The sequence below is a fragment of the Papio anubis genome, chromosome 1, assembly GCF_008728515.1.
Source record: "Papio anubis isolate 15944 chromosome 1, Panubis1.0, whole genome shotgun sequence".
In the NCBI taxonomy this organism is placed as follows: Eukaryota; Metazoa; Chordata; class Mammalia; order Primates; family Cercopithecidae; genus Papio; species Papio anubis.
This window is the reverse complement of record NC_044976.1, coordinates 188074049-188086882: the sequence shown is the minus strand read 5'-3', so window position 1 is coordinate 188086882 and position 12834 is coordinate 188074049. Positions and strand designations below refer to the sequence as shown.

Sequence of the window (12834 nt, the reverse complement as noted above, 5' to 3'; positions counted from 1 at the left end):
TTTTGTACTTTTTTGATGTAGGCTCTTATTGCTATAAACTTTCCTTTTACTTTCACTTTATGTCCAAAACCACTTTATAGGTTTTGGTATGTTGTTTTTCCATTTTCATTTGTTTCAAGAAATTTTTAATTTCTTCATTTCTTCATTGACCCACTGGTCATTCAGGATGCTTTTAGGTAAATCAAGCCCTGCTAATTTGACACTAGAAAATAATGAATTTCTTTTGATTATTTTTATCTCGTGTAGTTTAAAAATTTTGTGTCCAGTCATATCTTTAATTAGAGAATAATTTTTTAGGATTTCTCTTTTTTTTTTTTTGAGAAGGAGTCTCACTCTGTCACCCAGGCTGGAGTGCAGTAGCACAATCTCAGCTCACTGCAACTTCCACCTCCCAGGTTCAAGCAGTTCTCCTGCCTCAGCCTCCCAAGTAGCTGGGACTATAGGCACGTGCCACCATGTCCAGCTAACTTTTGTATTTTTAGTAGAGATGGGGTTTCGCCATGTTAGCCAGGCTGGTCTCGAACTCCTGACCTCAGGTGATCCAACCCCCGCAGCCTCCCAAAGTGCCGGGATTACAGGCATAAGCCACTGTGCCTGACTTTTATGATTTATCCTGTATCCATTGCTTTTCTGAAACAATCTCCCCAAATTATCTACTACCTTACCTAAATTAATATTAGATCTATATATTGCAACCTAATGTTTCTAGCTAATAGTCTAAGTAGTTGGCATACTAATACAAATGTTTAGGCAAAAATACATCTGGCCCCACCCCCAGTCTCCACAAACTAGTTTGAGTCTATCCTATGTATAGTATAGACCAGATCAGACTCCCCTGTGACATGTTCTAGACCATGGATGGCCTGTGACTACAAGAGACTTCTGGGTGAAGTATAGAAATCATCCATCTTGGAATGTTTGCTCAGAGCAAAATGTAACCCATTAACCACTGATCATGTCAGGAGTTTATCGAGGCATCCATAACAGGAAGGAGAAGCAAGCAGTAGCTAAGCACTCCACAATCTGAGGATAAAAGAGAGTGAATTCTGGTTGGCATAAATCAAGGAACACCACTGGAAGGTGTCAGCAAGTCAAAGCCTTCACATATCTATGGCTTTTTGTTACTGACAACTAACAGCATCTTAGTCATATTCCTGTTAAGTGTTTGCTATGTGTTGGGAAAGCAAAAATGAGTATGACATGATTCCTCTCCTTTAGTAGCTCCCAATTTAGTGAAGGAAATTGAAATGTTTACAGCTAACTATAATAAATAAACCCTACAGTGGTGTTACGTATTTTATGGAAGAACATAGGAGAATGGCACTTACTGCTTTGGGGAAGTAAGAATGAGTTGGGGCAGTGAAGAGACTACCAAAGACCATCACATGTAAGCTAGCTCATGAAGAATAAGCTTTTCTAAAAGACAGAAAACAGTAGCCAGGGCCAGGTGCGGTGGCTCATGCCTGTAATCCCAGCACTTTGAAAGGCAGAGACAGGATTACTTGAGCCCAGGAATTTGAGACCAGTCCGGGCAACATGAGACCCCATCTATACAAAAAATTTAAAAATTAGCCAGATGTAGTGGTGCATCCCTGTAGTCCCAGCAGCTTAAGAAGCTGAGGTGGGAGGATCACTTGAGCCTAGGAGGTGGACGCTATCGTGAACTGTTTTTTTGTTTTATTTTTTGAGCCTGTCACCCAGGCTGTAGTGCAGTGGTGCGATCTTGGCTCACTGCAACCTCCACCTCCCAGGCTCAAGTGATTCTCCTGCCTCAGCCTCCTGAGTAGCTAGGACTACAGGACTACAGGTGCGTGCCACCATGCCCGGCTATTTCTTTGTATTTTTAGTAAAGACGGTTTCACTATGGTGATCTGTGATCCTGCTACTGCACTGCAGCTTGAGTGACAGAGTGAGACCCTGTAAGTGAGACAGAGAGGGAAAAAGAGAGAGAGAGGGAGAGAGAGAGAGAAGGGGGCGAGGAGAAAACACCAGCCAGGGAACATGTGCAAAAGTGTGGAGGTGTGAAAAATGTATGTTATCTTCAGGGACTAGCAATTAATCCAGTTTTACTGCAGCATAGGATTCATTAGTAGGAGTAAAGGGAAACTATAGGCGGTGAGGCTCAAATAGTGGGCTAAGATAGATTTCTGGAGGGCCTGAGTAACATAATAAGGACTTTAGACTTTTCCTTAAGTAGTAGGGAGGCTTAGAAAGTTGTTTTGGTTTTAGGAGATTTTTTTGAGAGGGTCCCACTCTGCTGCCCAGACTGGAGTGCAGTGGCACAATCTCAGCTCACTGCAACTTCGACCTTTCAGGCTCAAGCCATCCTCAGCCTCCAGGTAGCTGGGACTATAGGTGTGCCTCACTACACCCAACTAATTTTTGTATTTTTTGTAAAGACAGTCTCACTATGTTGCCCCAGGCTGGTCTCGAACTCCTGGGCTCAAGCGATCCACCCACCTCAGCCTCCCAAAGTAAGAAAGTTTTTAAAGAGGAAAGTGACAATATGATTAGATTTCTATTTTTCTGTTTTACTTTAGTTTTGTAGAGATAGGGGTCTCACTGTGTTGCCCAAGCTGGTCTTGAACTCTAGGCTTCAAGTGATGCTCCCACCTGGGCCTTCCCAAAGTGCTGGGATTACAGGCATGAGGTACCATGCTTGGCCTAGATTTGTATTTTTAAAAGAGAATTTTAGTAGCAATTTAGAAAGATTAGAGCAGGCAAACACCAAAAGAAGTGAGAGCAGTTTGAAGGTTGTTTGCTCACTCCTAGTGAGCAGTTTTTTTTTAATTTAAGAAATACATGTTTTCGATTCTGTGTGAATATTCTAATTGAATATATAATTTTATAGTTCCCTTAATTTGATAGACTTTTGTTGTTACATCTTCCCTCTGTGTTTCAGTAAACCAGAATATAAGGCCATAAAGAATTATCTTTTGTAAACAGATTTATCTAGAAACCAGTCTATAATTTCCTTAATGATTGTCTAGTTTCTTCAGCAGCTTACTATATTTTGGTTTTGTAGGTTGGCCTGGCAGTGGTCAATGGACAGCTCATGGCAGTAGGAGGTTTTGATGGCACAACATACTTGAAGACCATAGAAGTTTTTGATCCTGATGCCAATACATGGAGGTAACTTTTAAGCTGTGTAGCAAATCACCTTACTACTGACTTGGAAATCATGAGCTTGAGATAGCCCATGACCATCAGAACTGGGATGGTCAGTACACTGGAGTACCTTGAAGAGGGCTGAAGTTACATATATTTATGGCTCATTTTGACTTGATTGCTCTAAAGTGGCTGATATATTACAAAATTCTCCTTTTCAGTAACTGTCCAGTTTTATCATTAGAGATGGGTAAAATAGGGGAAAAAATATCCTTCCTGGTCCGATCATGTTCAGCTGAGGAAACAAAAGCACTGAGAAATAAAATGACTTGCCTAAGTGACTTAGTGACAGAGTTAGAATTAGAACCTAGGTCTGGCTCCAAATCTGTCCATGCCATTTTTTGGTGTTCTTGTGGGAAACCTATGCTTAGGAAAAACAAATTGCAATTACTTTTGAAAAATTAATGTTTAAAAAAAGAATATTTCATTTTTAAACCCATTTTAACTTTTAGGGAGGAGTCTACATCTTATTTAAGAGAGTTTAACTTAAACTTCATTTCTAGGTTTAATTTTACTTTGCTTTTAAATCCTCAATTGTCTAATAAATCTTTCCTAAGTAGTTAAGTAGTTTTTATAATTTCACATAAATTAGGTGACTTTTGCACTTATTTTAAATATTCAAAACCTTTACAAACTTAGCAAAATTCTCTTAAACCTTTAAACTTAAAATAATTAAGTCTAAATCTTTACTCAATCATATTTTATACTGGAATCACAAGAGTAATCTTTTTTTTTTTTTTTTTTTTTTTTTTTTTTTTGAGACGGAGTCTCCCGCTGTGTCACCCAGGCTGGAGTGCAGTGGCACGATCTCGGCTCACTGCAAGCTCCGCCTCCCAGGTTCAGGCCATTCTCCTGCCTCAGCCTCCGAGTAGCTGGGACTACAGGCGCCGCCACCACGCCCGGCTAGTTTTTTGTATTTTTAGTAGAGACGGGGTTTCACCATGTTAGCCAGGATGGTCTCGATCTCCTGACCTCGTGATCCGCCCGCCTCGGCCTCCCAAAGTGCTGGGATTACAGGCTTGAGCCACCGCGCCCGGCCAGAGTAATCTTATAGATGCTCTAAAAAGCCAAATTCTCTTAAACCCTATAAGAACTTAAAATGCCAAACATACAGTTGATTCTCAAACTTTAAAAATAACGGTACTGTGGGTTTGATGTATGGCATATCTGTACTTAATTCTAAATACTAGTCTTCTAAGAAAACAGTTTTGCCTTCTAAGCAATTTGGGATTTCCTTCTCAATAAAATGGGCTTACTTGCCTAAGCAAGTTTAGGGTTACCATCTCAGTGGCTAAGGTTGCACATCAACCAGAAATATCAGGCTGGACATGTGAGCTGAGGAGCAGACATTCTGGGAAATTTTTCTTATGACCATGAAGGATAAGCTGAGCTCTGTTTTACTGTTACTGTTCTAAAAGAGGCAGTCTTGTAGTCCATTCTTACTGTGTTCTAATACATTTCCTAATTTTAAGCCTGCAACTATCCACCTGGGTTTTTTCATCACCCTATTAGATTCAACTATAGTCTATCTCTAGGAAAGCCACAACCTTCACAGAGATTTAAGTGACATGCTTTGGATCCTCCATATGTCTCACAGCTCCATATGACTCAGTGGTCACAAACTAAAGTCAAGCTAATAACAGCATAGTACTTTTTGCTCCTACATCACATTTTTACAGTCCTGTTCATTAAGTAAAGATTTACTAATGGCCGGGCATGGTGGCTCATGCCTGTAATCTCAGCACTTTGGGAGACCAAGGTGGGCAGATCACCTGAGGTCAGGAGTTAGAGACCCCCTGATCAACATGGTGAAACCTCGTCTCTACTAAAAATACAAAAATTAGCCAGGCATGGGTGGTGGACACCTGTAATCCCAGCTACTTGGGAGGCTGAGGCAGGAGAATCGCTTGAACCTGGGGGGCAGAGGTTGCAGTGAGTGGAGATTGGGCCATTGCACTGCAGCCTAGGTGACAGAGTGAGACTCCATATCAAAAAAAAAAAAAAAAATTTACTAAGTGCTCTGAGCCCTGGGGATACAAAACTAAACAACAACAACAAAAAATTCCTGCTGAGCGCACGCCTGTAATCCCAGCTACTAAGGAGGCTGAGGCACGAGAATCTCTTGAACCCAGGAGGTGGAGGTTGCAGTGAGCTGAGATCACACCAGTGTACTCTAGTCTGAGTGGCAGAGCAAGGCTCCATCTAAAAAAAAAATTTTTTGCCCTGCTGGAGCTAACCAATTGTATTGAGGGAGACTAACAGTACCATACCAGTAGATGGAAGTGCTATGGCAAATATCAAAGCAGGGGAGGAGGCTAGGGAGTACAGGGAGGGGAATCTGTTTTTAAAGGTGGCCAGGGAAGGCCTCATTGGAAAGGTAACATTTTAGCAAAACCTAATAACGGTAAAGGATAGGTAATGGCAGCTTTGGGCCTCTCACTGGCAGGATATTTTCTTCCATATACAGCTTTCTATTTTTACTAAGAATTTTGAGTAAGCATAATTTCTGAAGACAGCCAAATTTACTGTCACTTAATCACTATAATCTTATCTGAGGACTTGTTTCTTAGTAACTGTCACTAAATAGAATTAGTAATAGATGACAAAGTAATAGTCATGAAATTCTTGAGGATCATCTGTTGAAAGATTAATAACTAAATATTTGCAGTTACATATCCCAGACTTAAAAACCAACTCTACCTCATAGCTGATAAGGGTCTAGTATTCTACTCCATGGAAGGTCCTTAATTTTGAAGATGATCTTGTCACAAACTAGGTGCGACTTTACTCAAATCCAGTTTTGTTCTATAAAAGACTTGAGGAGGCTTACAGAGTACATATAAGACAAAGGGATAAAAATAAATATTTAAAGAATTTTAGGCAAAGGGAAAACATAGGTGGGACAATAATATAGCCAGGGGCAAAATTACAAAAATGTAGAATATATAATTCTGTGTAATTGTTAGAAGTCAGTGAGGTATAAAGTTGTAAAGTTCTGATGCAAAAAGTGAATATGATGCTCTCTTATTCTTCACACAGCCTCCTATGAGAGCATGTCAATCTCTGAAACAGTCCTGCTACTCAACAGTGCTCAACTGCAGCTTCTAATTTTTAGAATGAAGACAGTATTAGTGTGAAGCTGAAAATATTAGTTGTAATATAAAACATAGAAATGTGTTAATAACATCTTAGTTGTGGAAGAAATGGTGCTTTTTTTCCAGTTAGAAAATATGATTATGTTTCTCTCTTTGCAGGTTATATGGCGGGATGAATTACCGTCGGCTAGGGGGTGGTGTAGGAGTTATTAAAATGACACATTGTGAATCCCATATTTGGTGAACACAGAGAAGACAGAGTCTTGTACATATTCCTCTGTATTCTGGGGAGCTTTGACCTTGGAGCTTTGTACAGCTTGAGAAAACATTAGAACAAATTTTATTATTTGCCGGTGCCTCAACATATGGAAATACAAATGAAAGTAGTTCACCTACAAGATGCACAATAATTTTCAACTCTGTGCAGAAGAATATTTATTTTTGGTTTTAATTTATCATGGTTTTTTGTTGTTTTCGTTTTGAACTTATCCTTCCTCCCACAAAAAAAGAAAAGAAGAAAAAAATTCCAAGCAGCAAAACTTACTTTGTTTATAAGGTATTGACTTAGGTTTGAAAATACTATTTAATAAGGGCATAAGGGCTATATATGATTTGGCTGTTATTTCTAGACACTCCATTCACGTGATTCCACTAACAAGGATTACCAGGAATTAAGGTAGGTATGCAAAATGTATTAGCTAGCCATTATTCTTGCACTAACCACCAGAACACTTGAAAATCTAAAAAAAAAAAAAAAAAAAAAACCAAGAAAAGGCAACATCTCATTTTAAATAGTACAATTCAGAAGGGATACTAAATCAATAAAAACCAGGACTCAGACACTACAGTTTTCATCAGTGTAATTTTATGTCTTGTTTCTATATGAATTTGTTTATTTAGTCTTTTTTTCATAATATTCTCATAGAGTTTCTGCTAGATCTAGAGCTCTGCTCAGTGCCTCTTATAAAAACAATATATGTCTCATATGCTGTCTTGAGAATCCAAGAGAATCACATGCAGCTCTGCAACAGTTTTTGCTCAAAAATGTTACCAACTAAAGCAACTGTCGTTCCTGTTTCCTTATTGCTACCAAGGACCAGCAGGGAGAAATATCTTCTCCCAGCAGTGAATTCTGTTATGCAATTTATTCTTGATGCTCAGGCCTAGTTAAGCTGAGGCTTACCTTTAATAACAGCCTCCAAGGGAATGAATTATTCAGTTCATGTAATAGCACACATTAAAGAGTATAAAATCAATTGAGGCATTTTATTAATATCTTGGTTCTTTTATACAAACAATGTATCATTATCTTCATTCTATAAGACCATTGTTACTACTTCTCTCAAATTGCACTTTCTGGTAAAAAGTTAAAAATTTTTAGGAAAAAACATAATTTCAATGGTTAAAGTTTTTTTTTCCTCATTGTATTCATAGACAAATTTTTTTCAATATATTTTGCAAGAAAAATCTTTGAATAAGACTAACTGCATTTAAAAGGAATAACCTCCTTTCCCCAACTACAAAGATGTTTGGCAACTTTATGTTTACATTTAAAGATCATTTGCACCTTTTTCAAGGAAAAAAAAGTATTGAGTAAACAATTGTTTACATGTATCATTTATGCTTTTTTCTAGCATGTATAACTTTTTTAAATAAAGGTAGTATTTACCATTAAAAAATTTTTAGCTAATGCTTTTTATCCTTGTACTTTTGTTATTTAATTTGGAATTTCTGTTTCTATATAATTTATTTTACCTGTATGTAAACTTACAAGTGCTTTCAACTTGAAGGAATAAAAGGATTGCCAGCTAGAATTAATAGGAATTTTCATTATCTATTTTTATATGTTATATTACCTAACCTATAAACTTATTTTCTAGGTAGAACTTAGAATCATACAGTTTTGAGCTGGAAGGACTCTTTAACAATCATCTGGCCGGGCGCGGTGGCTCAAGCCTGTAATCCCAGCACTTTGGGAGGCCGAGACGGGCGGATCACGAGGTCAGGAGATCGAGACCATCCTGGCTAACACGGTGAAACCCCGTCTCTACTAAAAAATACAAAAAACTAGCCGGGCGAAGTGGCGGGCGCCTGTGGTCCCAGCTACTCGGGAGGCTGAGGCAGGAGAATGGCGTGAACCCGGGAGGCGGAGCTTGCAGTGAGCTGAGATCCGGCCACCGCACTCCAGCCTGGGCGACAGAGCCAGACTCAGTCTCAAAAAAAAAAAAAAAAAAAAAAAAACAATCATCTAGTCCAAACCTATTTATTACACTGATCCAAGTCTGAAAAACCACAGAAGTCTGCCTAAGAATAGTTAATGACAGAACCAACATTAGAAGTCAGTTTCCTCAATTCCCAGTCCATTCCTCCTTCTATGCCACACTGCCACTGCAGGTTTACCTGAAACTAAATATAATAAAAGACCTTAGGTATTTTAACTAAGTCTGGTATGAACATGTAAAAAGTATAAAAACTTTTATGAGATCCTTACTGTAGTACATCATTAACAATCAGTCTTCAAGGCAAAACCATGTATTTCCCAAGACTCTACTATTTCATACATATGAGGCAAAAGAGAGTGATAATAGCAAGAACAAAACTAGGGATTAGACTCTCCATTAGTCAGGAAGTCCCCAGTGAGAGCAATTCATACGGCACTGATTCAAGAGTAGAGACCCAGGAATTAACAGCACTGGCCAGAGTCTTCACTGGAGACTGTTAGGGGTTTGTTTTCTCCCTCCAGTGAAGGCACTCCACTTTTATTATTGATTGAAATGTATTCTGTTAAAGGTGTTGCTGTAAAATAGAATGTTTATTAATTTGTGTGCATAGTTTTTTCCACAACTCAAGTTTGGAATAGGGGTTGGGTTGGCAGTCATTTTCATTTCATAAGTAAGTCTACTGAAGCTTAGAAAAGTTGAAATGACATGGTAGGAGCTGAACCTTAAATCTGTAGCCCCTGATTGTAAATCCTTTGTGCTCTATACACATTCCCACATTCCTGTTTTTGATTGCTTCCCAGTTCTCTTCCATAATGTTTTACCTCTAGATACTCACACTGCAGATAATACTTCTTGACTACTGTGTAAAAGGGGTCTTTCCCGTACAAGATGTGAGGGAGTAGGGGACGAACCTTTCAAACTTTGTGTTAACTGGGGAAACAGATGGGCAAAGAAAAAATGCAAGAAGGAAAGAAATATAGAAAAGGAGAGAAAGCAGCAGCAGGAGGCAAAAATGACCCACTAAACCTGAGTGTGTCTGCCCAATTGTGAGAAATGGCTCTGTAAATTGCTTTGAGGGCCCTGCTGGAAGTGACGGAAAAGAATGGTCCCAAGAAATGACAAAACTCTTCAACTAAGTTGTCTTACATGTCCTTTATACTGATCTTTCAGTTATTTAGCTGTGTAAGGTTAGGAACTTAGATTATTTTAAATGTAAAAAAGAAAGGATGGTTATTCACTGAACTATCATAAAATATTTGGGGTTATTCCAGTAACAGTAACCTACTAATACCCCTATCCTAGAAAGACTGTTTAAGCCCGAATTCCTAGGAAAAGAGGACACATATCTTCAGTGTGAATTTAGATCAGTGAACCCTTGGACTTCTCCTAAACAGGAACAGCCCCTGCTTTCAAAAAGCTTAGTTTTAAGCCTTGGTTTCATCAAGCTTCTCGATCAGTGGTTCTCAAAGTATGGTCTGTGGACCCCTGAGGTCTCCCATATCTTTCTTTTTCTTCCTCTTGTTGCCCAGGCTGGAGTGCAATGTTGCAATCTCGGCTCACTGCAACCTCTGCCTCCCAGATTCAAGCGATTCTCCTGCCTCAGCCTCCTGAGTAGCTGGGATTACAGGCATGTGCCACCAGGCCCAGCTAATTTTTTTGTGTTTTTAGTAGAGACGGGGTTTTGCCATGTTGTTCAGGCTGGTCTCAAACTCCTGACCTCTGGTGATCCGCCCCCGTTGGCCTACCAAAGTGCTGGGATTACAGGCGTGAGCTGCTGCACCCAACTAAGTCCCCAATATCTTTCTTTTTTTTTTTTTTGAGATGGAGTCTCGCTCTGCCGCCCAGGCTGGAGTGCAGTGGCCGGATCTCAGCTCACTGCAAGCTCCACCTCCCGGGTTGACGCCATTCTCCTGCCTCAGCCTCCCAAGTAGCTGGGACTACAGGCGCCCGCCACCACGCCCGGCTAGTTTTTTGTATTTTTTAGTAGAGATGGGGTTTCACCGTGTTAGTCAGGATGTTCTCGATCTCCTGACCTCGTGATCCGCCCGTCTCGGCCTCCCAAAGTGCTGGGATTACAGGCTTGAGCCAAAGTATCCATGAGTCGAAACTTTTTTTTTTTTTTTTTGAGAGGGAGTCTCGCTCTGTCGCCCAGGCTGGAGTGCAGTGGCTCAATCTCAGCTCACTGCAAGCTCTGCCTCCCAGGTTCACGCCATTCTCCTGCCTCAGCCTCCTGAGCAGCTGGTGCCCGCCACCATGCCAGACTAACTTTTTTATATTTTTAGTAGAGATGGGGTTTCACCGTGTTGGCCAGGATGGGCTCGATCTCCTGACCTCTTGATCCGCCCACCTCAGCCTCCCAAAGTGCTGGGATTACAGGAATGAGCCACGGTGCCCGGCTGAAACTATTTTCTTAGTAAAACTAAGTTTTCTGCCTTTTTTACTGTAGTGGCATTTGTGTTAATGGTGCAAAAGCTATGGTGGGTAAAACTGCTGGTGTCTTAGCATAAATCAAGGCATAAATCAAAGCATAAATCAAACTGTACAACTAGACATAGTATTCACCACCATAGACTTGTAGGACCTTTTTTTTTTTTTTTTTTAAACATGTTTTTGTTTGAGACAGAGTCACGCTCTGTCACCCAGGCTGGAGTGTAGTGGTGAGATCTCTGCTCACTGCAGCCTCCACCTCCTGGGTTCAGGCAATTCTCCAACCTCAGCCTCCCAAGTAGCTGGGAATACAGGCACCCACTAGCACCCCTGGCTAATTTTTTTATTTATTTTTCGTAGAGACAAGGTTTCGCCATGCTGGCCATGCTGGTCTCGAACTCATAACCTCAAGCGATCCGCCCACCTCAGCCTCCCAAAGTGCTGGGATTACAGGCATGAGCCACTGTGCATGGCCTGGATTTTTAAAAATTTGCTTAAAAATGTCCTTGATGAAGCAACAAAAATTATTAATGTACTAAATCTCAACTTGTGGACATACATCTTTTTTCAATATTTTATGACAAAAGGGGAAGTATGCATAAAACACTGCTGCGAACCAAAATACAGTGGTTGTCCCAAGAAAATCTTTTGAGATTGTTTTAAGATGCAAGCTGAACTACCTACTTTTTGAAAGAATGACACACAAATTGAGGTCATTTAGACTTGGGTGTTGAGCAGGCATTTTCTCTCAAATGAACAAAGTGAGGCTATCATTTCAAGGAACACAACTGACAGTACTTATTGTCAACCATATTCAAGAGAAAAATTACAATTTTGAGAAGGCTATGTCAACTATGAACTTGACAGCTACTTAAAAACTTTTCTGATGAAACTGGTGATGACATCGATGAATGCCTTTTTAATTGTATAGTGAAGCGTGCCAACATGTGGAAGATCTGTATAACTCCTGGAATCAGTTTTTCTAAATGATTAATGCACAGGTTAAGATGTATCCAAAGCACAAGACAGACCAACAGATCTTATGGGAACAATATGAAAGGTCTATTGATATGGTTTTAGATTTCAGCAGTCACTTGTCAAGTTTTAATGTAATATCAAGAGTATCCATAATTATCAGAAAAGCTCTTAAAATCCTCCTCCCCCTTCCAATTTCATATTTGTGTAAGCCATATTTTCTTGACATACTTCAACCAAAATAACATTGCAAAAGATTGAATGCAGAAGCAGGTAAGAACTCAATTGAGTTCTAATAAGCCAGAAATTGAAGAGTCATACAAAAATGTAAAAGAAAACATCACTACTTTTTTTGCTTTTGAAATAAAAAAAATTGTTTTAAAAATGATAGCCTGGGCCAGGCATGGTGGCTGATGACTGTAATCCCAGCACTTTTGAAGGCCCAGGCGGCAGATACACTTAAGATCAGGAGTTTGAGACCAGCCAGGCAAAAATGGCAAAACCCTGTCTCTACTAAATATACAAAAATTAGCTGCGCATGGTGGTACATGCCTGTAATCTCAGCTCCTTGGGAGGCTGAGGCAGGAGAATCCCTCGAACCTGAGACACAGAGGCTGCAGTGGGCCGAAATCATGCCACTGCACTGCAACCTGGGTGACAGAGTAAGATTTCATCTCAAAAAAAAAAAAAAAAAAAAAAAAAGGCATGTAAATAGGTTTATTTTTGATGCACTATTTTTTTTAATTTCTCTATTTTAATTTCTAATATGGTAAATCACTAGATATAATGCATGTAAACAGAAGCTCTTTGTGTCCTCAAGTTTTTGAGGCTTTAAAGGGATCTCAAGGCAAAAATGTTTGAGAACTGCTGCTCTAAATCTTCTAGTTTACAGGAAATACAAAGGAACAGAGGAATGTGTTAACTTCATAGCAATTCAATGAGCAAAG

General features: G+C 39.6%; 1 protein-coding gene across 6 annotated transcripts in view; it reads left to right on the top strand.

The window, feature by feature from the left end:
* The window catches only part of KLHL20 (kelch like family member 20), a 66911-nt gene extending 58969 nt beyond the window's left edge, over positions 1 to 7942 (top strand). For 5 of the 6 annotated variants that reach the window (XM_031658526.1, XM_031658525.1, XM_031658522.1 and 2 more), the window contains 2 exons: positions 3026 to 3132; positions 6423 to 7942. In XM_031658526.1, the coding sequence (XP_031514386.1) occupies positions 3026 to 3132; positions 6423 to 6507 (192 nt within the window). In that variant the 3' untranslated portion in view covers positions 6508 to 7942. The other variant, XM_031658516.1, reaches the window with a different exon arrangement.
* Positions 7943 to 12834: the final 4892 nt, after the last annotated feature.